Source organism: Anas acuta, chromosome 1 (genome assembly GCF_963932015.1).
Source record: "Anas acuta chromosome 1, bAnaAcu1.1, whole genome shotgun sequence".
Classification (NCBI taxonomy): Eukaryota; Metazoa; Chordata; class Aves; order Anseriformes; family Anatidae; genus Anas; species Anas acuta.
The window spans coordinates 204,215,534-204,238,352 of NC_088979.1; the positions used below are offsets into that span (position 1 = coordinate 204,215,534).

Consider the following 22,819-nt stretch of genomic DNA (forward strand, 5'->3'; position numbering starts at 1 on the left):
CGAGTGGGGTCAGCACAGCCCCCATTTCCCCCCCCCTCACCTTTCTGGGGTGAAGGAGGGGCCTGGGGCTGGAATGTCAAAGGCTTTATTTAGAAAATCGTAGCAAACCCCTGTGCGAGGGGAAGCGCGGTGCGGTCAGACCCCCCCCGGCACGGGGCAGTGGGGGCACACGAGGCCGCGATGCAGCTGCCCCCCCAGCACCACCCCTGCCCCACGGGACGGCCGGGGGGTGGGGGGCAGAGGGGCAGCCCCCACTGGGGGGCACGGGGAGGCCGCCCCCACCCGCACCGCTCCGTGAAGGCACTGGCAGGGAGAGCGGTGCGCTCACCCCAGGGTGGGGGCCGTGATGGCAGGGGGGGGCCGTGCCCCACCAGGACCCCCCCACGGGGACAGAGGCAGCGTTGGGCAGCCGGGGGGCGCAGAGGGGGGGGCCCGGAGCCAGCGGCATCAGCCAGTGCCTGGAAGACGGGTCCTGGTGGCGCCCAGCGCTGCTGCTACTTCTTCCTCTTGGTGCCGCGGGGACCCTCACCATCGGCCGCCCCCCGGGCTCGGCCCTCGCCCCTCTCCTCCCTCTCCTCCTTCCTCCTCACCTGCCCGTTCTTCTCGCCGCCCCCTCGGTCCACCGGGTCCCCCCGCTTGGGCCCTTTGTGGCGGGCAGGGGGTGCCCCCCCCCGGGGCCGGCGGCCGAGGGCGCGCAGCAGCGCGGCGCTGGCGGCACCGAGGTACAGGGACCACAGCACCACCGGGCCCGAGAGTGGGAGGCTGAGGCGCCGGATGGACTCCAGCAGCCAGGGCAGGAAGGTGGTCGCAGGGCGCTTGGGGGGCGCTTTGTCCTGGGGGGGGCACGGGGAGGGTGAGCGACGCCCCACAAACGGGGCTCAGCGGGGTTTGGGGTGAGGGTCCTACCTTCAGCCCGTGCTGCGCGAGGAGGCTCTCCAGCGTGGGGTCACCCAGAGACACGGTGGGGAAGAACTCCTGGACGTGCTGCCGCCGCCACCACCGCGTAGCCCCCTCCCTGCGGGGCAGGGGATCAGTGCCTGGGGGGGGCAGGACCCCCCCTGCAGCCCCACGGCCCCCTGGAGCTGCGCTCGGGGTCCCGGTGAGCCCCCCACCCCCAGGGCTTGCCCCCGCGGCTGCCCAAGGACACGGTGCCCGCACGTTGGTGCGGGTTCACCCCCGTGGTGGGGAGCAGGGGGGGCATTGGGGGGGTGCCCCCACCCATCTCACCCGGTCTCGGCGCTGCCGGTGAACCAGTACTTGTAGAGCTGGGCGCGGATGTAGGTGGGGGGCTGCGCGCTGAACGGGTACTTGGCCTCATCCAGCTGCACCAGGCGGATCACTGCGGGGGCGCAGCGTTACGGGGGCTGCCCCAGACCCAGCCCCAGCCTCTGCCCCCCCTCCCCGACCCCCCCCCGGCCCCGCTCACCGTCCTTCTTGCCCTGCAGCAGGCGATACACGAAGCTGGCGAACCAGGGGCTGCTGCTGTGGTGCCCCAGGGCCGCGAACCACATCTGCCAGTCCAGCCGGGGCTGGTGCGGGGCCACCAGTGGTGGGGCCACGCTGACATTGCCCGGCTTGTACATGAACTCAATCTCCTGTGGGCAGGGTGGGGGGGTCAGGTCCAGCCCACAGCTCCCCTACACTCCCCCCGTCACCTCCAGGGGCTATGGGATGAACGAAGCCCCCCCAGCCCATGGGGATGGCCGGGTGCCCCAGCGGTGCCAAGGCAGCGGGGTGGGGATGCTCGGGGCTGGCCCCTCAGCCCCATCCCAGCCCTGGGGGCGAGGTGGGGGCTCACCGTCCAGGTCTGCTTGTCGTAGCTGCCCTCCAGCACCACCTCGGGCCGCCCCCCGACGCCCGTCATCCTGCGGAAGAGCCCGTAGGAGTTCACCACCTGGAAGCGCTCCACGGCGTTGAACATGTGGTGGATGCCGGGCCACAGCTTGCCGTTGGACTCGTAGTCGATGTAGGTGAAGGGCACCTGGGCAGCGCAACGGGGGGGGGCTGCAGGAGGCACGGGCAGAGCCCCCCTGCCCCGCTGCTGCCCGCCCACAGCCCCCAGCCCCAGCTGAAGGAGCGAGGACCACCCCCGTGCCCCCCGAGCTCACCAAGCTGACGGCGAACACCCCCACGGCAGCCGTGGCGAAGACGCCCCACTGCAGCAGAGCCCACAGCTTCCAGAAGCAGCCACGGACACTGATGCACCTGGAGGGGGTGGGACGGGGGGGCTCAGACCCGCACAGCCCCCCCAGGCTGCGTGTGCATGGCGTGGGGACGGGGACCCGGGTGAGCCCCTCCGCAGCCCGGCTGGGAATTGCACCCCGGGGCGCAGGACCCCCGGCACGTGGTGCACCAGGAGCCCCCCGGCACTCACCGGTACAGGGCGCAGAGGATCTCCCAGGACAGCGAGAGGAAGCCCACCCCGACCAGCGGCAGCGTCACCGTCCGCAGCCACTGCGTGAACTCGTGGTAGGTGAAGGCTGGGGCAGGGGGACAGTGAGGGGTCAGGGCTGGTGGTGGCACCCGTGGGAGGGGATGGGGACAGGGACGGGGACGGGGACGGCCACCCGGTGGGGCCGGGACGTACCCACTTTGGATTCCAGCACCTTTTTCTCCCAGTCGATCTCCAGCCCGAAGTGCTGCACGCTCCAGTAGAGCAGCAGGGCGTAGGCAGCCAGCTCCAGCAGGGTGGAGAGGAAGGCAAGGAGGCTGGGGGGCCAGGCTGAGGGTGGGGGGGGGCAGCTCAGCGCTGCGCCCTGACCCACGGCACGCAGCAAACCACGAGCCCAGCCCCAGGAGCCCACGTACAGGGGGGCAGGGGGGGTTCCCAGAGCACGGCCCCACACCGCAGCCTCACGCTGAGCCCCAACCTGAGCGCCCCGGGGGCGGCCGCTCGCTCAGCGCCAACCCAGAGCAGCCACAACGGCACCGAGAGCTGTCCCCCCCCCGTCCCACCCCCGACCCCACGCACTGCAGAGGGCACCGCGCCCCCAAAGGGGCCGTGAGCCCCCCGACTCACAGCTGGGGTGCTTCTTCTTGCTGCGCCCCAGCCAGGACGCCACGTGCTCCTCATCCAGCAGGGAGAAGGCCAGCACGATGGTGAGCGCGTTGAAGAAGTTGTAGTTGCCCGTGAGGATGATGAGGACCTGCAGCAGGACCTGGGGGGGGGCAGAGGCAGGGCTGGGGGGCGTCACGGCAGCGAGCAGCCTGCAGGCAGCCCCCCCGCCGCCATCCCAATGCCCCCCGCACCTGGCAGTAGAAGGCGAAGAGGCGGAGGCGGCGGATGGGGGCGAAGAAGAGCGGGGGGACGGCGATCTCGATCACGTAGGTGGCCACCACGCTGAGCTTCTGGAACCACACGGGCAGCTGGTGGGCGAACCAGGCGGCCGGCGTGGGGATGCACTGCGTCTCGTAGTGGTAGGTGAGAGCTGGGGGGGGGGCACCAGGGGGTCAGCGGCGTGCCCGGGGGGCAGGGGAGCAGCTCGGGGCGGGCGGCGCCGTGCCGGGGGCGCTGAGCGCGGTGCGTTTGCACGGAGCTGCCCAGAGCCCCACGGCTGCACATGGGGCACAAATCGGGGCTGGGGGCTGTGCCTGCCCCCCCCTCACCTGTGAGCCCCCACCAGGTGGGGCAGCGGCTGGTCAGCTTCACCACGCCGGAGGCGAACATGAGGCGGAAGAGCAGCCAGCGCACCAGCCAGAAGGTGACCCCGTCGTGGGGCCGCCACGCCGCCGAGCGCCACCTGAAGAGGCGCAGGGGGGCCACCAGCACCCCCAGGAAGCCGGCTTCCAGCAGGAGGCTGTCCCTAAGGGCACGCCACAGTCCCACACTCACACCCCGGGGCCATGTCCCTGAGGTGACAGGGACGGGAGGCGCGGAGCCCCCCTGGGGAGGGCCCTGCGGGGTCTGCAGGGTGGGCGCGCGGGTGGCTGACTTACCACTGGAAGTAGAGGAAGACCTGTCCCACCTGCGGGGAGAGCGAGCAGTGAGCGGGGCGGGGGGCTCTGCACTGCGGGGTGTAGCCCCCCGGGGCCCTGCCCCGCTCCCTGCCCGCGTGGAGCCCCCCTGAGCCGTGCCAAACCCGGGGCGCGTGGCATCGCCCCGGCACAACGCGGGGCTGCGGTGCCACGGAGGCAGCCCCGGGGCGCGAGGTGGAGGAGGGAGGACGGGGGAGGAGGAGGACGCGGTGCCAGGAACCGCAGCCCAGCAGCGGCTCCAGGCAGGAGCTGAGCTCCAGGCACGGCCACGTGGCCAGCGGGAGCAACGGGGCAGCCCCAACGGGACGGGGACGGGGACGGGGACGGGGACGGGGATGGGGACGGGGATGGCACCGGGCCGAGCCCTCCTGCACGGGGCTGCCCCTCCTGGCACAGCCCCTGGCACAGCCCCGCTTGCAGGCAGAGCAGAGGGGAGGAGGAGGAAGAGGAGGAGGAGGGCGAGGATTTTTCTGCAGATCACCGTAAAAGGGAAGGACGAGGGCCTGGCACGCAGGGCTGGGTGGAGGCTGCTCCGGCAGCCGGCACGGCTCCTGCTGCTGCCTCCCCAGGGGCAGGAACCGAAACAGGCTCCTGTCCTGACCCCGGGGGACACGGCACAGAGAGGGGCACCCCAGGACAGGGACACCCCAGGGACAGGGACACCCCGGGACAGGGGCAGCCGCACGTTTTGGGGTTGGAGCAGCGCCACGTGGCCTCCCCAGCCCTGCCGGGGGGGGCTCCTGGTGAGCTGCTCCCTGCTGGGTTTCCCCGAATTGGGAGGGAAGAGGAACCGAGAGCCCTGCCGCAGCTGTGCGGACACACGCACACAGACAGGGGCACGCACAGCTGGCACACACCCAGCTCACATGCACACACAGGCACAGCTCACACCCAGCTCACACACAAGCTCACGCTCACAATCACAGCCATGCACTCCGCTGACACACACACACAATCACAGCCAGCTCACAGACACTGCTCACACTCACACACAGCACACGTGCACCCAGCTCACGGACACCCAGCTCAGCCATGCACACCCAGCTCACACCCAGCTCACACCCAGCTCTCACACATGCACACACTCACACTCACACACACAGCACACATGCACCCAGCTCAGCCATGCACACCCAGCTTGCACACACTCAGTCACACACCCTGACCCAGCTCTTACACACACACACACGTGCACACACTCACAATCACACACACACAAAGCTCACACACACACACCCAGCTCATACATGCACACCTCACCCATGCACACCCAGCTCTCACACACTCATAATCACACTCCCCCAGCTCACACACACACACATACACACACTCACAACCCCCCCAGCTCACCCATGCACACACAATCACACAGACTGACCCAGCTCACGCACACATACACACACTCACAAGACCCCCAGCTCACCGATGCACACCCAGCTCGCACACACAATCACACACATTCTCATTCCCCTCCTCCCCACCACTAACCCTCCACCTCCCCGCAAAACCCTGAGCTGCAGCTTTGCAGCGCCCAGCTTTGGGATCTTGGGATGGGCTACGTGTGCCGGCACCTGGTCCCATCCCATCCCCATCCCAATTGCAATCCCCATCCCAATTTCAATTTCAATCCCAATCCCAATTTCAATCCCATCTCCATCCCACTCCATCCCAATCCCAATCCCAATCTCAATTCCAACCCTAATCCCAATCCCAATTTCAAACCCATCCCATCCCCAGCCCACCCAATCCCAATCCCAATTTCAATCCCCTCCCATCCCATCCCCATCCCATCCCACCCCCATCCCAACCCCAATCCCATCCCATCCCCATCCCCATCCCATCCCCACCCCCATCCTGTCCCGTCCCATCCCCATCCCAATCCCAAATCCAATCCCAACCCCAATCCCAATCCCCTCCCATCCCCAGCCCATCCCAATCCCAATCCCCATCCCAACCCCATCCCCATCCCATCCCCACCCCCATCCTGTCCCATCCCATCCCCATCCCAATCCCAAATCCAATCCCAATCCCATCCCATCCCATCCCCATCCCCATCCCATCCTAATCCCAAATCCAATCCCAATCCCAAATCCAATCTCAACCACAACCCCATCCCCACCCCATCCCAATCCCAATCCCAATCTGCCCCGTTACCCAGTCCCAATCCCATCCCCATCTCCACCCCATCCCAATCCCAATCCCATCCCAACCCCAACCCCAATCCCCCCCCACCCCATATCCCCCCCATTACCTGGTACAGCGACAGGTATGCCACAGGCATGGTCCCCATCCCCATCCCAATCCCATCCCAATTTCAATCCCAATCCCCACCCCATCCCATCCCCATCCCAGTCCCAATCCCAATCCCAACCCCAACCCCAACCCCAACCCCAACCCCAACCCCAACCCCAACCCCAATCCCAATCCCCATCCCAATCCCAATCCCCATCCCAATCCCAATCCCCCCCATTACCTGGTACAGTGACAAGTATGCCACGTGCATGGTCCCCCCCCCCCCCCCATCCCCAATCCCACCCCCCCACCCCAATCCCCCCCATTACCTGGTACAGCGACAGGTATGCCAGATGCATGGCGGCGAGCAGGAGGCAGCCCCTGAGCGCGGCGCTGAGCAGGGCGCCGATGGCGGCGGCGGCCCCCAGCAGGCAGAGCAGCTCCGCGCCGCGCTCCGCCGCCAGCCCCGCGCGGGGGCTGAGCCACAGCAGGGTGGGCTCGGCCCCCAGCAGCTCCCGCAGCCCCCGCCCGCCCGGCCGCAGCGCCCGCCGCACCGGCAGGATCCCGTCGTGGCCGTACAGCCCTGGGGGGGGGGGACACAGGGGGGGGGGGACCACAACGGGGACGGGTCAGGGAGGCACGGGGTGAAGGGGATGGGGGGTGGGTGGGGGGGGGGGCCGTACCGGGCAGCTGCAGGTAGAGAGAGACGAAGGCGGCGAGGTAGGCGGCAGCCAGCCCGGCCAGGAACAGCTCCCGCGGCCGCTGAGGCGGCTCCGCCATGGTGGGGCCGGGCTGGGACCGGGCCGGGAGGAGCGGGGCCGGGCGGGGCCGTGACGGAAGCGCCCCGCGACCGGGGCCTGCAGCGGGCGGGAAGCGCCAAATGGCGGCGGGGACGAAACGGAGCTGAGAGGGGAGGGGGCGGCTCCGGGCGGCACCGGGACGGGACCGGGACCGGCACCGGGACCAGGACCGGGACGGAGCGGAGCGGAGCGGTGCGTGGCTGAGGGCCTGCCCAGCGGAGCCGGGCCCCGGTTCCCGATCCCGGTCACAGGTCCCCGACCCTGTCCCCGGTCCCCGGTCCTGTCCCCGGTTCCCAATCCCAGCCCCGGTTCCCAATCCCGATCCTGGTCCCGGTCCTGATCCCCGGTTCCCAGTTCCCGGTCCCGGTCCCCAGCCCCCGTTCCCAATCCCAGCCCCGGTTCCTGATCCCACTCTCGGTTCCTGGTCCCCACCCCGGGTCCCGGTCCCCTGCCCCTGTCCCCATCCCCAGGCCCCCATTCCCAGTCCCCTGCCCCAGGTCCTGGTTCTGGTTCCTGGTCCCCAGCCCCAGTCCCTGGTCCCCATCCCTGGTCCCACCCCCGGTTCCTGATCCCTGCCCCAGTTCCCAGTCCCCAGCCCTGGTTCCCAGTCCCGGTCCCTGCTCCAGTCCCAGCCCCACTCCCCAGTTTGGGTCCCGGTCCCAGTCCCCGGTCCCAGCTGGTGCCCCCCAGCCGTGCCCCGGTGCCCCCCACACCCTGTGCAGGCCACGGTGTTCTTCGGGCTGCTGGGCCCGGTGCTGGGCCCGGTGCTCATCCCAGTGCCCATCCCAGTGCCCATCCCAGTGCTCATCCCAGTGCTCATCCCAGTGCCCATCCCAGTGCCCATCCCAGTGCCCATCCCAGTGCTCAGCCCCCATCCCAGTGCCCATCCCAGTGCCCATCCCAGTGCTCAGCCCCCATCCCAGTATCTCAGTGCCCATCCCAGTGCCCATCCCGGTGCCCATCCCAGTGCTCAGCCCCCATCCCAGTATCCCAGTGCCCATCCTGGTGCCCATCCCAGTGCTCAGCCCCCATCCCAGTATCCCAGTGCCCATCCCAGTGCCCATCCTGGTGCCCATCCCGGTGCTCAGCCCCCATCCCAGTATCCCAGTGCCCATCCCAGTGCCCATCCCAGTGCCCATCCCAGTGCTCAGCCCCCATCCCAGTATCCCAGTGCCCATCCCAGTGCCCGTCCCAGTGCCCGTCCCACCCACTGGGGACCCCAAGGTAACCCGCAGCCCTCCTTTCTTCCCCCATTGGGCTCTGCCCCGTGCCCGCCGGGCCCCTCACCCCCAGCTCTCACCCGGCTTGGTGTGACCGCAGCCCCCCGCTGCCACCGGCCCCCGGGGGAGGCCACGAGCCCCCCGGCAGCCTGAGCCCCGCCACCGAGGAGCCACCATGGAGGACGTGGAGTCGCGCTTCCTGCACCTCCTGCAGCCCATCCGCGACCTCACCAAGAACTGGGAGGTGGACGTGGCCGCGCAGCTCGGGGAGTACCTGGAGGAGGTGAGGGGGGCGCGGGGGGCTCCTGGTCCTGCCCCACAGCAGGGCGGTGCCGTGGCCGCTGGGCTGTGCGGGGTGTGAGGTCCAGCGCCGTGTCACAGCACCGTGTCACCGTGTCCCTTCTGCGTGCCCCCTGTTCTCAGGGGTGCGTTCCCCACAGTGCAGCCCCAGAGGAGCTCCTGGTGCTGCAGGGACGAGGGGAAGGGGTTCCCTCTCCCCTCCTTACCTCCCCAGGGTGTCACGTCAGGCAAACTGCTGCAGTTCTGACTTTTTCCTTTTTTCCTTTTTACCCTTAAATCAGTCCGCAAACCAGCCCTTCATTTTCCTTCTCTCGTACGTTTTGCAGCTGGACCAGATCTCCATTTCCTTCGATGGCGGCAAAACCACCATGAACTTCATAGAGGCGGCTCTGGTGATCCAGGGCTCTGCCTGCATCTACAGCAGGAAGGTGAGCGCGCCGGGGGCACGGCCACGGCCTCGTCCTGCTCCTGGTCCCTCAGATGGGGCTCCTGGGGCCGAGGCTCCCACGGGGGCTGATTTGGGGAGCTGCCCTCGAGTTTGGGAGGCTGGAATGTAATAACGGCCAAGGGGTTCAGAAGGTTATTGATCTCCTAAACTCCATCCCTTTATGTGTGTTGGGATTGGCAGCCTGGAGAAAAAACCAACCTCTTTTCCCAAACCTGAATTCAAAATGGCTTAAATGGGAAAAAAATAATGGGATTGTCAAGAAACTGAACTCTGGCTGTCTGGGGATGAGAGAAGGGCCGTGGTCATCCTGGCATCAGCTGGAGGGTTTTTCTGGGAGCTGCTTTCTCTGTCTCTGAGCCTGGCCCCTGTGTTGCAGGTGGAGTATCTCTACTCCCTGGTGTACCAGGCACTCGACTTCATTTCCAATAAGAAGTAAGTAACGAGCCCCAGCCGCTGGGAGGGGACCCTTGTAGGGGCTGGGGTCTTCCTGCAGATCCCATGGCTTTAGCACGACACACGGCCGTGTCCCCTTGCTGCATGGCCCCGCTGAGCTGCAGAGCTCCTGCCGCAGCGGGGCTGTGACCTGTCCCACCTACAGGGAGAGCCCCCGGGGCTCTGCCCCCGCTCAGGGCCCTGCTGTGCTTTTCCTGAGCCCCCCTCCCTCATGGCAATCCTTTATTTTAAAACCAAGGCAGCCGATGGCAGCGGCAGCCCCAGGAGGTGTTCTCTGGGGGCGAGGATTTCTGCAGGCAGTGTGAGGGGCCCCCCCGGGACTCGGTTCTGTCTCGGGGGCGTGGGGCCGAGCTCTTCCCCCGGAGCATTTCCAGCAGCACCGTGCTGGGGTTTTGTCACCCGGCTGTTGGGTAAGGAGGGGGCCGTGCCCTGCAGAGCCTTGTGATTTGTTTCCCCCCCCATGGCAGGGATTGGGGTGCTGCCTTGCAGTCGCAGTTCCCAAATTGTCTTGCACAAGTCGGCTCCTGCCAACCCGGCTCGAGTTCAGAACCTGGCTCCCACAAGCAGGGGTCAGCTTGCGACACCGTGCTGTGTTTCTGCGTGCCCTCGGATGGATTTTGTAAAACCCGAGGGTTTTTGTGAGGCGCCTGGCACCAGAGGGGGCTGGGCTCGGGCAGCCCCTGCGGGAGCCGTGTCCTCTGGCTCAGCCAGCCCCAAACCTCACCGGGAGCCTGGGGCAGGGCGCCTGGGGGAGGCTCTGCTGGGGCTGCAGCACCGCGAAGCTGCTGCAGAGGTTCCTGAACATCCCCCAAATTATCTCCACGCTGCGTTGCTGCCTTGCAGCGAAACGTTCTCCTCTTTCCAATTGAGCTCCTGAGCTGGGTGGGACGTTTTTGTTCAAGATAGGATTTGCTGGATGGGCTCAGTCCTCTCTTCCCTCACGTCCTGATTCCTTTGCAGCCCCCCGGCACCGGCAGGACCGTGGGGGTCAGGGAACGAGCTGATGCCGTGGCTGTCCGTGCCTGGGAGTCCTGCCCGGAGACACGGGACGCTGCGCCAGTAGCTGTGTGCGGCACGGCTGGGCTGGGGGAAGGCTGCTGCTGTTCTGCCCGAGCCTTTACCCGGTGCTGCCCAGCTCCTGACCGCGTTTCTGCTCCCTGACAGGCGGGAGAAGCAGCCCTGCTCCGTGGGGGAGGACGGCAGGGACGCGGACGCAACCTTCGGGACGGAGGAGGAGGAGGTGAGGGGACGCGGCGCTGTGCTCCCTGCTGCCTTCAGCCCCACGTCTGCCCCCTCCCGCCCCCAGGCAGGGGCTCCTTGGGAGGTTTTTTGGTCACGAAACTCCTGCGTGGCCTCCCAGGGAAGGGATTTGCTGCCTCGCAGCCCTGCTGGGAGAGCTTGTCCCCTGCGCAGCACCTGGGGACCTGTCCTGTGCCTGAGCCTTCCTTCGGCTGGCACGGCTCGGGTCGGAAGGGACCCCAAAGGCCACCTGTTAAAGGGACCTTAAAGACCATCTATTAAAGGGACCTTAAAGGCCAGCTCCTGTCCTGGCAGAGGCCCCAAACCCAGAGCTTTTCCCTCTGTTCGGTCCCGGCTGTGCAGCAGCAGCTCTCTGCCCCCACGGGGTGCCGTGGTGCAGCACGCCCGGCCCCGCTGCCAGCCGGTCACCACCACGGGCCTCTCTCTCTGCAGTTCCTCTCCCTGGACGACATCAAGGACAGCAGCCAGGGCAGCGTGGACATGAGGAGGGACCAGCAGCCCAGCGTAAGGGAGCCTGCTGGTGGCCTTCTCGTCCCCTGGGGCTGCGAGGGGCGGCGCTGCCCACACCGTGCCCGCGCAGCCCCCATCCGGCCCCGAACAGCGGCAGCCACGCTCCTGTTCTCGTCCCCGCAGGCTGTGAACATTGTTCCCCTGACCCCGATATCTTTGGTGCCCCCGGAGGAGGCTGAGAAGAGGAACAACCCCCTGTTTAGGTGAGAGCCCACCTCACCACCCCCCCGGTGTCCAGCTGCGCCCCCAGCTCGTGCTGCAGTACGGCCGGGCTGTCCCCGTGCCATCGTGGGGGGAATGGCCCTGTCCCCGTTAAACCCAGGAGGCAGGGAGGAGAAGGAGGAGGAAGAGGAGGAGGAGGAGGAATAATCCTGAGGGCTCCAGGAGCCCACACGGGGGCTGGGGGTGCAGGGGGTGCAACGAGGTCGGGGCTGCGCTGGGGAACCCAGGCAGGGCTCTGTGGGGCTGGAGGAGCATGAGGACAGCGGGTGGGGGCAGATCCCTCCTGGGGGCTGTTGGTTTGGGGGCGCCTCAGCCCCGCTCCCCCCATCTGGGGGTCCCCAGGGGGGTCCTGTCCCCCTGATGGGCCCATTGTCCCCATGTCCCCAGCCACAAGGGCGAGGTGCTGGCCAGCCGCAAGGATTTCCGCATGAACACCTGCACCCCCCACGCCACCGGTGCCTTCATGCTGGAGCTGGGGGGGCTCCTGCCCACGGGCCTGCAGGACTGGCACCACGAGGGGAGCGTCGCTGGAGCTGCAGGTACGGGGCCGGGGTGAGGAGCTGTGTGGGGCAGGAGGCAGCACGGAGCGGGGCTGCCCCGCTGGGGGGCTTTGCTTGAGAGGCTGCGAGCTCTCGGCCCCGCTCCTGGGGGTGGAGGAGATGCGGCTCTGCCTCTCCTCTGCTGCCCTGCCTCTGTCAAAAACACCGAGTGCCAGCACAGGGGGTGGTTACTGCTGAAAATTGGGCGTGGGGGAGACCTGGGGCTGGGCAAAGGCAGAGCCCACCCTGGGGAGCTGCCCCTGCGCTGCCACCGCAGCCGCTCTGCGTGTGGGGCCGCGGTGACCCCCAGCCTCTGTCACCTCCCAGGAGCCCGGTCCTCGGTCCTCGGTGGCGGCAGGGAGCCCCTGCACCTCGGCGCTGGTGCGACGCCCGTGCAGGCACTGAACTTCTCTGAGGATGGAGGTGAGGGGCTGGTGGTGGGGTCTGTCCGTCCGCTCCGCCCTGCGTGCCCGGGGTGCGCCGTGCTGCTCCCAGAGGTGCTCCCGTCCTCTGCGCACCCCCAGCCGGCCCGGGTGTTGTGATTTAAGAAGTAAAACTCCCCAGGGAAGCTCCCCCTCAGGCAGGGTGGAGAAGGGAGACCCCAGGAGAGGCCGTCCCAGCTCCTGGCTGCATCCTGCTGTCCCCATAGGTGCTGCGGGGCCGGACGACAGCGGGGATGACTTGCCCATGGTCCCTGAGGACAACGTGGAAATGGCTCCGGCTGCCGATGAGCACATCGAGGCGCAGAGGGTAGGGCAGGCAGGGCGTGGGGGGGGGTCCCACAGCTCCTGGCTCCTGCCCCGGAGCCCGGCTGCCCGCGGCTCGCTGCTGCCTGACGCTTTGTGTCTGCCAGGGTGCGCCCCAAGCCAAGGGCTACGCGCTGCGGGAGCGAGCCCCTGCCCAGGACCCCCAGGAACACATCAAGGTGAGGGCCTGGAGATGAGCTGGGGGGGCAGCAGCACTGCCTGGGTGCTGCGGGAAGCCCCAGGGTGTCCCTGCCCTCCCCACCCCGCTCTGTGCCGCGCTGGTGCCGGGGGATCCCCGCGGCTCCGCTGCCCCCGTCCTGGCTGAGAGCTCGCTTCCTCCCCCAGATGCTGGACCCGTGGCAGAGCCTGGACCCCTTTGGGGACTCTGAAGACAAACCCTTCAAGAAAGGTGCCTGGGGAGGGGCTGGGCCCCCTGCCCCGGAGCTGCTCGCGTGGCTCATCCCCCTCTGCCTGCAGGGAGACCCTTCCTGGTGCCGCAGGGCCTGGACGACGTGGTCGGGAGCAAGCGGAAAAGGAAGGGGCCGAGGAAGCTGCAGGACTTCTTGAAGTGGTTCTCTGCCTCCTGTGAGTGTCACAGCTCTGCCACCTCCCGCCCCGACGCGGGTTCGGGGCAGGAGCTCTGACGGGGGGGCTGGGGCTCGCTGGTGCTCCCCATGTGCGCCCCAGTTTGCCGGGTGGGGTGCGGGGTACAGCGGCCGCACCTCAGCACTCGTAGGGCTTCGAGGAGGGAGGAGCAGGTGGCTTTTTTATTTTATTTACTTTATTTTTATTTGATGAGTTGGAAGGGCCCCACAGGGATGGAGTCCCACTCCTGGCAGCACACAAATTTTGGGTCTAACCCAGAATTTTAGAGCATGGCCCGAGCAGGGCAGAGCTCTGCGCCCCACTGGGTGCTGCTGCCCTGGTGGGGCCATGGGGGGGACACTGACAGGGACACGGGGACTCCCCTCCTGCTTCCCGCAGACAGCGACGCCGCAGACGGCAGGAGAACGAAGAGGAAGGGGCCGACGTTCGCGGGTGAGTGGGGGGGTGACAGGAGGGGGGGGCTGCAGGGGACCCCCCCCATCGCTGCGGGGCCGTGGGGCGCTGAGGCCGTGCCCGTGCGGTGCCTGCAGACCTGGAGGTGCTGTACTGGAAGCAGCTGAAGGAGCGGCTGGCGGCACAGAGGAAGCTGCAGAGCAGGGCGGTGAGCGGGGACGGGGCTGGGGGGCTCGGGGGGGGGGGATTGGGGGTCCCGGGGGGGCGCTGGGCTCAGCGCTGCCCCCCCAGAGACCACCCTGGGTGCCGCCGCTGGAGCGCGAGGAGGAGCTGGAGGCGCTGGAAGAGGAGCACGAGGATGATGACTTCAGGGGGGACGCTGAGGAAGGCCCAGGTATGAGTGGAGCCCCCCGGGGGGGGGGGGGGGCTGAGCATCCGCAGGGCCTGGCAGCCGCGGTGCTGAGCCTGCCCCCCCCCGCCCGCAGAGGATTTTCTGGAGCAGGACTTCCAGCTGCACGCCCCGGAGCCGGCGGTCGAGGGAGACGTGGGTGAGTGCTTGTTGGGGGGCTTTGGGAGTGCTCCCCCCGCTCAGCAGCAGCCCGGGGGGGGCCTCCCCTTCCCCACTCAGCACCGCAGGGGCTGGCAGCACGCTGCCCCCCCCCAGCACCACCCGGCCCTCTCCCAGGTCCCTGCGACTTGGATGCGCTGAGCTACGAGGAGCTGGTGAGGAGGAACGTGGTAGGTGTCACACAGACAGCACCCACGGGTTTGGGGCACCCCCTGTCCCTCCTGTCCCTGTGCTCCCCCCGTCCCTGTGCTCCCCCTGTCCCCGTGCTCCCCCCATCCCCTTTTTCCCCCCCCCAGGAGCTGTTCATCGCCAACTCGCAGCGCTACGTGCAGGAGACGGAGCTGTCGCAGCACATCCGCCAGTGGGAGGAGAAGATGGGGCCGCTGCTGCAGGAGCAGGCAGGTGGCGGGGGGCAGGGGGCTGGAGGGGGACCGGGGGGGCCACCCTGACCCCCCCACCCCTTTTCATCCCGCAGGAGGAACGGGCGGCCTTCGACATCCACAGCTACGGGGACCGGCTGGCCGCACGCTTCGGGCGCCTGGGCGAGTGGCAGCCCTTCCGCAGCCTGGTGGCGGGGCTGCCGGCCTTCGAGGTGTGCCGCTGCATGCTGGCCTCCCTGCAGCTGGTGAGCGGGGGTCTCGGGGGCTGGGGGGGGTCTGGGGGGGGGCTCAACGCAGCCCTCCCGACCCCCTGCCCCTCTCCGCAGGCCAACGACTACACGGTGGAGGTGGCGCAGGACCTGGGGCTGGAGGAGGCGGTGGACACCATGCGGCTGCGGCTGCTGCGGCAGGGGCAGGCTCGGGAGCGCTTCCAAAACTACCGCGCCTCCGTGCTCTGCGACTGAGCCCCCCCGGGTCCTGTACGGCCCCCCCGGGTCCTGTACAGCCCCCCTGGGTCCTGTACAGCCCCCCCTTGTGTACAGCTCCCCCCGCAGTACCCCCTTTTTCAGCAATAAATGCCCAGTTTCCGTACCTCCTGCCTTGTTGTGCCTCCCCCAGCCCATCCCCAGCACAGCCCCGTGGGGTTGGGGAGGGTCCCGTCCCGGTGCCGCAGCCCCCATCCCCATGGGGTCCACACCGGGGGGGGGCCACTCGCCGCCCCCTCCCCTTGGTCACTCAGTCAGGGAGCGGCTCGTAGGTCTGCATGTGGCGCCGCACGCTGTCGGCGATTTGGGCGGGGGTCTTCCCGCGGCCGTAGTAGTCGAGGAAGAGCCCGTCGGGACCCAGCAGGTAGATGACCACCGTGTGGTCCACGATGTAATCCCCGTCCTCGTCCTTGGGGCCGGCGCGGGCGTAGACGCGGTAGGCACCGCCGGCCGCCCGCACCTGCTCGGGGCTGCCGGTCAGCCCCAGCAGCCGGGGGTGGAAATCGCGCACGTAGCGCGCCACGGCCGCCACGTCGTCGCGCTCGGGGTCCACGGTGACGAAGAGGGGCTGCAGGGGGGGCAGCGCCACATCGGCCTCCAGCAGCTCCACCGCCCGGCTCAGCTTCTCCAGCTCGTCGGGGCAGACGTCGGGGCAGTGCGTGAAGCCGAAGTAGAGCAGCACCCACTGCCCGCGGAAATCCGCCTTGCGCCGCGGCTGCCCGGTGTGGTCCAGCAGCTGGAAGTCGCCCTGGCCCAGCGCCAGCTCCCGCAGCTCCCGCGCCCGCCGCCGCCGCCGCTCCCGCTCCCGCTGCGCACGGAGGTGCAGCCAGGCCCCCGCCGCCGCCCCCCCCAGCACCGACACCACCGCCAGGCGCTGCCACAGAGGCAGCGGGGGACGGCCCCCCCCTCCTGGGGGTGATGAAGATGATGATGATGATGATGATGAGGATGAGGATGAGGATGATGGAGACCCCCAGGACCCCCACGGCCCACGGGAGGGGGTGGGGGCCGCAGGGGGGGCCCTGAGCAGGGCCCGGCAGCAGCGCAGGCAGCGAGCGGGGAGCAGGGACTGGGCCATGGCGGGGCTGGGGGCAAGGGAGGGGGGGGCACACGGTGAGCACTGAGACCCCGGTGCCCCCTGACCCCCCCCCGGTGCCCTCTGACCCCCAGTGCCCCCTGACCCCGTCAGAGCCCTTTGACCCCCAGTGTGCCCTGACCCCCCCCAGTGCCCCCTGACCCCCCAAATACCCCCTGACCTCCCCAGTGCCCTCTGATCCCCGGTGCCCCCTGACCCCCCCAAATGCCCCCTGACTACCCCCGGTGCCCTCTGATCCCCCAAATGCCCCCTGACCACCCCAGTGCCCTTTGACCCCCAGAGCCCCCTGACCCCCACAAATGCCTCCTGACCCCTTCAGTGCCCTTTGACCCCAGGCGCCCCCTGACTCCCCAGTGCCCCCTTAACCCCCCGGTGCCCTCTGATCCCTGGTGCCCTTTGACCCCCGGTGCCCCCTGACCCCCCCAAATGCCTCCTGACCCCCCAGTGCCCTCTGATCCCCGGTGCCCCCTGACCCCCCCCGGTGCCCTTTGACCCCTGTTCCCCCTGCCCCCCCGCTGCCCCCTGACCCCTCCGGTGCCCCCCGCCCCCCCCGCAGCACTGACCCCTCGGTGCCCCCTGACCCCCCCAGAGCCCTTTGACCCCCGGTACCCCCTACCCCTCCCGGTACCCCCTGCCCCCCCCGGTACCCTCTGACCCCCCGGTGCCCCCCCCAGCCCCCCCCGTTGCCCTTTGCCCCCCCCGCCCCCCCCAGCCCCCTGCGGCCCCCACCTGGTGCCGTTGCCGCACACCGGAAGTGCCCCGCAGGGAGGGGGGGGGGGGGGGGGGGGGCGGGGCGGCCGCGCGCGCACGCGCAGTGCCCGCGGGGGGGGCACCAACAGCGCCAGGGGGCGCCGCTGAGCGCGGCTGGCGGGGGGGGGGCACCCACGTGACCCTGCAGTGCTCCACGTGACCCCTGTGCTCCACGTGACCGCGGCGCTGCCCGCGGGGGGGCCCGGAGCGGCCGGGGGGGGGCGGGGGGGGAGGGGAGGGGAAGGGGGGGGGGCACCGGGACGGGCACAGCGCGGGGCACACCTGGGGGCACAGCCGGGGGCACGCCTGGCACATCCAGTGTCACACCCGGCACACCCGGTGTCACCCCCAGTGTCACCCCTGGCACCCCCCGTCACGCTGTTACACACCCGGTGTCACAGCCGGTGTCACACCCGGGGTCACACCTGGGGTCACAGCTGGTGTCACATCCCATGTCACACCCATCACACCCTGTGTCACACCACCCTGGCACACCCAGTGTCACACCTGGTGTCACACCCCGTGTCACACTGCCCTGTCACACCGTTGCACACCCAAAGTCACACCTGGTGTCACACCTGGCACGCTCATCACAGCTGGTGGCACACCCATCACAGCCCGTGTCACACCTGGTGTCACATGCCATGTCACACCCATCACACTTGATTTCACACCCTGTGTCACACCCAGTGTCACACCTGGTATCACACTGCCTGTCTGTCCCAAAAACCAGCTGGGACCGACCCGGTAGGTGTGCCAGGAGCCGAGGAGCAGCTGAGCCTGAGCACAGGCAGCCGGCAGTGATGAAGAGGAGGCATCAGCCTTCATCCCCACAGCCCCCAGCGACCACCACCGGGAGGGGCTGATGGAAACAAGTTCTGGGATTAATTTAATATGAAGTGGGGACAGGTTGTGAGTACAGGCACATGGGGAAACGCCGTGCGCATGGAGCTTTATTGCACGTAGCCAGGGCACGCTGCCGCGTCGGGTGGGCACGGCTTTGGTGGGAGCACCCCCCGGGCTGCCCAGCGCCGGGTAAACACGGTGACCCCAAAGTCCTACCGACGGTGGGGGCCGTTTCCACAAATCAGCTGCTCACCATCACCATCACCATCATCACCATCATCACCATCACCATCACCATCACCATCACCATCACCGTCACCGTCACCGTCACCGTCACCATCCCCGTGTGGGGTCAGGGCGCACCACGGGGCAGCACGGTCTCGGCGATGCGGGACACGGCGGTGCCGGTGCCGGTGGTGCCGGTGGTGCCGGTGCCCAGCCGCAGCGCGTCCTGCAGGGCCTGGCGCTGCTCAGCCCTCAGCCCCCCGTCGTGGTGCAGCCGCAGCCAGGGCTCCCCTGCGGGCACGGGGATGCAGGGCATGGGGCACGGGGATGGGGGCGCAGGGATGGGGACATTGGGATGGGGTCCCCACGCCACCGCCGTCACCCCCCCCGCCACCCCCTTACCTTCCCGCAGGTGCTGCCCCACGGCCACCAGCAGCTCGGCGCCCACGCGGGGGTTGATGGCGTCCCCCACACGCGTCCGGCCGGCCCCCAGCTCGTGCAGCACGCGGGCCAGCGGCAGCGCCTCGATCCCCTGCACCCTGCCTGCGCCAGCAGCAGCATCACCCACAGCACCGGGCAGCAGGGTGGTGGGGAGCTGGGGGGGGGTACTGGGATGTGGGGGTGGTGGGGAGCATCAGGGGGGCACCAGGATGTGGGGGTGCAGAGCAGTGGGGGGGCACTGGGATGCGGGGATCTGGGGCTCGGCAGGGGGCTGAGCACCCCATGGTGCCCACAGGGGGGGTGCTGGGGGTCCGGGGCTCAGGGTACAGGCAGGGGGCACGGGGCTGCGGGTGGGGACGCAGGGTGCCGGCCGGGACCCCCGGCCCCCCCCCTCCCCTCACCTTCGCAGGGCGCCAGCAGCTCCTCGCGGGTGCCCGCCTGCCCCAGGACCTGGTGGCGCTGCTGGGGGGTCCCCGTGCAGAGCAGGCGGGCGGTGTCGGGGGGCACCCCCTGCGCCCCCAGCATGGCCTCGAAGGTTCGCAGGGCCGAGCCGTCATCCAGTGCCCGCGCCAGCCGCTCCTGGCCCTGCTCCGCCGTCGGGGCCATCCCGCACTGCCACAGCAGCAGCCCCCCTGCGGGACATGGCACGGCGCTGGGACCCCTGTGCTCCCCCCCCCCCAGGGTGCAGGGACCGGGAGCAGCCCCCCAGAGATGAGTGGGGGGAGCCTGGGGGCTGGGGGTGGGGGGTGGGGGGCCACAAGGGGCAGGGGACATGGGTGGGGGTGTGGGGAGGACAGGGACTGGGAGCAGCAGTCTGGGGAGGGGGAGGGCTCAGGGCATGGGGCACGGGGTGGGGAGGGGGCTGGGGGCACAGGACCGGGGGGTGGGACACAGGATGGGGATGGGGGCTGGGCTGTGTGTGGGGCACACGGAGGGGGGGACACGGGGTCTGTGCATGGGTGCAGGGCTGGGGCAGGGGGGTTGCGTGTGCCCTTGGGCTGTGCCCACCCCATCCCCATCCCCATCCCCATCCCCATCCCCATCCCCATCCCCATCCCTGTCCCCGTCCCCATCCCTGTCCCCGTCCCCGTGCTGACCCAGCACCGTCACCAGCTCCCTCAGGTCCTCGGGGCCGCGTCCCTCCAGGCACTGCAGCGCCTCCAGCACCTCCAGCGCGTTGCCCACGCAGCGCCCCAGGGGCTGGTCCATGCTGCTCAGCACGGCTGCCGTGCGGATGCCCAGCTCCTCGCCCACCGCCACCTGCACGGGGGCACCGGGCGTCACGGGGGCACCGGCCCCAGCACTGTCCCCAGGGGATGGGGTCCCGTGGGGGTCTCACCAGGCTCTGGGCCAGCTCCCGTGCGCTCTCCAGGGTTGGGTACAGCGCCGCGCTCCCGAATTTGACGTCCAGCACCAGCGCCGAGATCTGCTCCGCCGCCTTCTTGCTCAGGATGGAGGCTGGGGACGGGGTGGGTGAGAGGTCGCAGCAGTTCCAGCCCTACAGCCCCAGCCCCGCGCCCACTCCCCGGGGTCCTGGTTGGATGGAGGGGCTTGGGGGGGCTTGGGGGGTTCCCATCCCACAGCGCCCCGGTACCTGTGATGAGGGGGAGGCTGTCGACGGTGGCGGTGACGTCCCGCAGGCTGTACAGCACCCGGTCGGCCGGCACCAGCTCCTCGCTCTGCCCCACGATGCAGCAGCCCACCTGCTCCAGGATGCTCTGCATCTGTGGGGCCGGGGACATCGGGGTCCTGCATCCCACATCCAGCCCCCATCCTCCTCCACATCCCTGCCCCATATCCCACCCGGGTCCCATCACCATCCCATATCCCATCAGTGTCCCATGTCCCATCACCATCCCATGTCCCCTCTGATTTCCGTGTCTGTCTCATCAGCATCCCACACCTTGTCTGCATCCCAAAGCCCTTCAGCATCCCACATCCCATCGGTATCCCACATCCATCCACATCCCACATCCCACCCGCATCCCGTTGGCATCTTGCATCCCATCCACATTCCGTCAGCATCCTGCATCCCACTGGCATCCCACACCCTATTGGCATCCCAAAACCCATCAGCACATCCCAAAACCCATCAGCGTATCCCAAAACCCACCAGCACATCCCACATCCCATCAGTGTCCCATGTCCCCCTCTGTGCCCCCCTGGCCCCGAGCCCCTCCCCGCTCCCCCCTGCATTGCCGCTGTTTCCCCTTGTCCCCTCGTGGGCCACCCCCATGCAGTGTGCATGGACCAGCGGGGTCTGTGAGCACCGGGGTGACCCCAGAGCACCACCCACCCGTCACGGTGGGGGTTAGGGGCAGCTGCCCCCGCGGGCAGAGCCTCGGCTCCAGCCAAATGGGAATGGAGCGGCCCCGTGCCAGCAGGATGGGCAGGTTGTGCGTGGTCCCCCGTCCCTGTCCCCATCCCATTCCGTGTCCCCATCCCCATCCCGTGTCCCCAACCCCATCCCATGTCCCCCCGCACCTGCTCAGGGCTCTGGGAGACGCAGAAGCCGGGGATGGCCTCCAGCTTGTCCAGCGTGCCCCCGGTGTGCCCCAGCCCGCGGCCGCTGATCATGGGCACCTGTGGGCGCAGGAGGGTGGGCGCAGGCGGGAACCCTGCGGTGCTGCCCGTCCCTGTCCCCGTCCCCGTCCCCGTCCCCGCTCACCTTGCAGCCGCACGCAGCCAGGGCAGGGGCCAGGGCCAGGCTGACCTTGTCCCCGACGCCGCCGGTGGAGTGCTTGTCCACCAGGCGCCCCCGCCAGCCCCGCGGCCAGGCCAGCAGCCGGCCCGAGGCCGCCATGGAGCGCGTCAGCGCCAGCGTCTCCTGCGCGTCCATGCCCCGCAGCCGGATGGCCATCAGCATGGCACCTGGGGGCGGGGGGGGGACCCCAGTGACCCCGCCTGGAACCCCCCAGTGACCCCACCTGGAACCCCCCAGTGTCCCCAGTGACCCCGCATGGGAGCCCCCAGTGACCCCGCCTGGAACCCCCCAGTGTCCCCAGTGACCCCACCTGGGAGCCCCCAGTGCCCCCAGCCACGTCCCCCCGCTGTGTCCCGCTCCCTTTTGCCGTGTCCCCATGCCAGGAGCCCCCCCGCCCTCCCCATCCCTTCCGTGTCCCTCCAGTGTCCCCCCAGCCCTGCCGTGCCCCAGCTGCCTTTGGCCATGTCCCTGTGCCAGGTCCCCTGGCTGTGTCCTCCCCAGGGATGTCCCCGGGTGTCCCCCCCGTGCCCTATTCCCCACCACATCCCCATGCCATGTCCCGTACCGTGCCCCAGCTGCCCCCACCCCTCACCTGCCCCCAGCCCCACGCATGCCAGAAGCATCCCCCCGCCACCATCCCCCTCCTGCCTCCCCCTGGTCCCATTCCAGGTCCCCGCAGTGCCCCCCCGGCCCTGCTGTGCCCGCACCGATCTGTCCCTGCTGCGCGGAGCCCTCGGTCACGCCGCGCACGAAGCTCTGGATCTCCTCATCCCGCAGCCGCTCGCCGTCACGCTTCCTGCGGATGAGGGCCGGGAGCGAGACCGGGGGGGCGTCCATCGCTGCCCCCCTGCCGCTGGCAATGCCCCCCAGCCACCGGCACCGCTCCTCTGCCGCTGGCACCGCTGCGCCACCCGCCCAGTCACGGAGGCGCCTTGGGCACTGGACTCTGTCCCCAGGGCAGGGAGCGAGGTGGCAGAGCTGGGGCTGGGGCTGGGGCCGATGCCCTCGTCCTTTCCTCTCTGCCCCCAGTGTTTCGGTTCCCGACGGTGACGTGGGGCAGGTGCGGGGCTCTGCGTGTCTCTGCCTGCCCGGCACGGTGCGCGCCTCAGCACCCTCCGCACCCACGGCACCCACGGTGGGTGCAGCACGCACGGGTCCCACGGTGCCCACAGCCCCCAGGGCGCCCCCAGCACCCCGGTCCCGCAGTGCCTTGCTGATGAGTGCCCCCTCCCTGTCCCCACGGGGCCGTGGTGACCTTGGCACAGCCGCAGCGGTGGCACGGGGCACAGGAGGCAGCGCCACGGCCCAGACCCGATCGCTCCCAGCACCACCCGTGCCCGCGGCGCCTGCACCCGTGGGGCTGTGACAGGAGCGGCTGCAGCGTCACCGGGGTCAGCAGGGGACAAGGGGTGGCGGGGGGCAGCTGTGGGGTCAGCGGGGGGTAAAGGGGCGTGAGGGACATGGGGGCTTGGGGAGCATGAGGGGACACAGGGAGACGGAATGTGTGGGGATGTGGGGATTGGGATTGGGATTGGGATTGAAATTGGGATGGGGATGGGGTGGGATGGGATGGGATGGGATGGGATGGGATTGGGATTGGGATTGGGATTGGGATTGGGA

General features: G+C 69.3%; 4 protein-coding genes across 8 annotated transcripts; 1 reads left to right on the forward strand and 3 right to left on the reverse strand.

Moving 5' to 3' along the window:
* Window positions 1-69: 69 nt before the first annotated feature.
* On the reverse strand, window positions 70-7,050 carry LMF2 (lipase maturation factor 2). Of its 2 annotated transcripts, XM_068670219.1 has the most exons (14): window positions 6,891-7,050; window positions 6,537-6,790; window positions 3,937-3,965; window positions 3,607-3,803; window positions 3,250-3,428; window positions 3,020-3,158; window positions 2,588-2,722; window positions 2,375-2,480; window positions 2,109-2,205; window positions 1,799-1,981; window positions 1,427-1,595; window positions 1,228-1,339; window positions 907-1,015; window positions 70-833 (listed from the first exon to the last, which is right to left on the reverse strand). In XM_068670219.1, the coding sequence occupies exons 1-14, from the start codon at window positions 6,985-6,987 to the stop codon at window positions 495-497; spliced, it is 2,145 nt and encodes a 714-aa protein (XP_068526320.1). In that variant the 5' UTR covers window positions 6,988-7,050; the 3' UTR covers window positions 70-494. The 2 variants fall into 2 exon arrangements, with proteins under 2 accessions (XP_068526320.1, XP_068526321.1); XM_068670220.1 differs by lacking the exons at window positions 6,537-6,790; window positions 6,891-7,050 and adding an exon at window positions 6,449-6,487.
* On the forward strand, window positions 7,024-15,240 carry NCAPH2 (non-SMC condensin II complex subunit H2). The gene is made up of 21 exons (XM_068670221.1): window positions 7,024-7,199; window positions 8,301-8,510; window positions 8,854-8,955; window positions 9,352-9,407; window positions 10,593-10,668; window positions 11,121-11,192; window positions 11,322-11,401; window positions 11,808-11,959; window positions 12,287-12,382; window positions 12,609-12,709; window positions 12,813-12,884; window positions 13,051-13,114; window positions 13,183-13,290; window positions 13,690-13,743; window positions 13,842-13,912; window positions 13,996-14,098; window positions 14,190-14,252; window positions 14,369-14,442; window positions 14,569-14,670; window positions 14,748-14,897; window positions 14,979-15,240. The coding sequence occupies exons 2-21, from the start codon at window positions 8,403-8,405 to the stop codon at window positions 15,114-15,116; spliced, it is 1,842 nt and encodes a 613-aa protein (XP_068526322.1). The 5' UTR covers window positions 7,024-7,199; window positions 8,301-8,402; the 3' UTR covers window positions 15,117-15,240.
* On the reverse strand, window positions 15,235-17,859 carry SCO2 (synthesis of cytochrome C oxidase 2). 2 transcript variants are annotated; one of them, XM_068670226.1, is made up of 2 exons: window positions 17,728-17,859; window positions 15,235-16,222 (listed from the first exon to the last, which is right to left on the reverse strand). In XM_068670226.1, exons 1-2 carry the CDS (start codon window positions 17,799-17,801, stop codon window positions 15,388-15,390), a joined length of 909 nt encoding a protein of 302 aa, XP_068526327.1. In that variant the 5' UTR covers window positions 17,802-17,859; the 3' UTR covers window positions 15,235-15,387. The 2 variants fall into 2 exon arrangements, with proteins under 2 accessions (XP_068526327.1, XP_068526328.1); XM_068670227.1 differs by lacking the exon at window positions 17,728-17,859 and adding an exon at window positions 16,963-17,083.
* A 34-nt stretch (window positions 17,860-17,893) lies between these two features.
* TYMP (thymidine phosphorylase) lies at window positions 17,894-22,187 on the reverse strand. 3 transcript variants are annotated; one of them, XM_068670223.1, is made up of 10 exons: window positions 21,907-22,187; window positions 21,164-21,366; window positions 20,980-21,078; window positions 20,090-20,219; window positions 19,835-19,953; window positions 19,593-19,755; window positions 18,897-19,127; window positions 18,457-18,597; window positions 18,163-18,345; window positions 17,894-18,132 (listed from the first exon to the last, which is right to left on the reverse strand). In XM_068670223.1, the coding sequence occupies exons 1-9, from the start codon at window positions 22,034-22,036 to the stop codon at window positions 18,182-18,184; spliced, it is 1,380 nt and encodes a 459-aa protein (XP_068526324.1). In that variant the 5' UTR covers window positions 22,037-22,187; the 3' UTR covers window positions 17,894-18,132; window positions 18,163-18,181. The 3 variants fall into 3 exon arrangements, with proteins under 3 accessions (XP_068526324.1, XP_068526323.1, XP_068526325.1); XM_068670222.1 differs by having other exon boundaries at window positions 17,894-18,345; XM_068670224.1 differs by lacking the exon at window positions 21,907-22,187 and adding an exon at window positions 21,510-21,585 and having other exon boundaries at window positions 17,894-18,345; window positions 21,164-21,422.
* Between the last annotated feature and the right edge of the window lie 632 nt (window positions 22,188-22,819).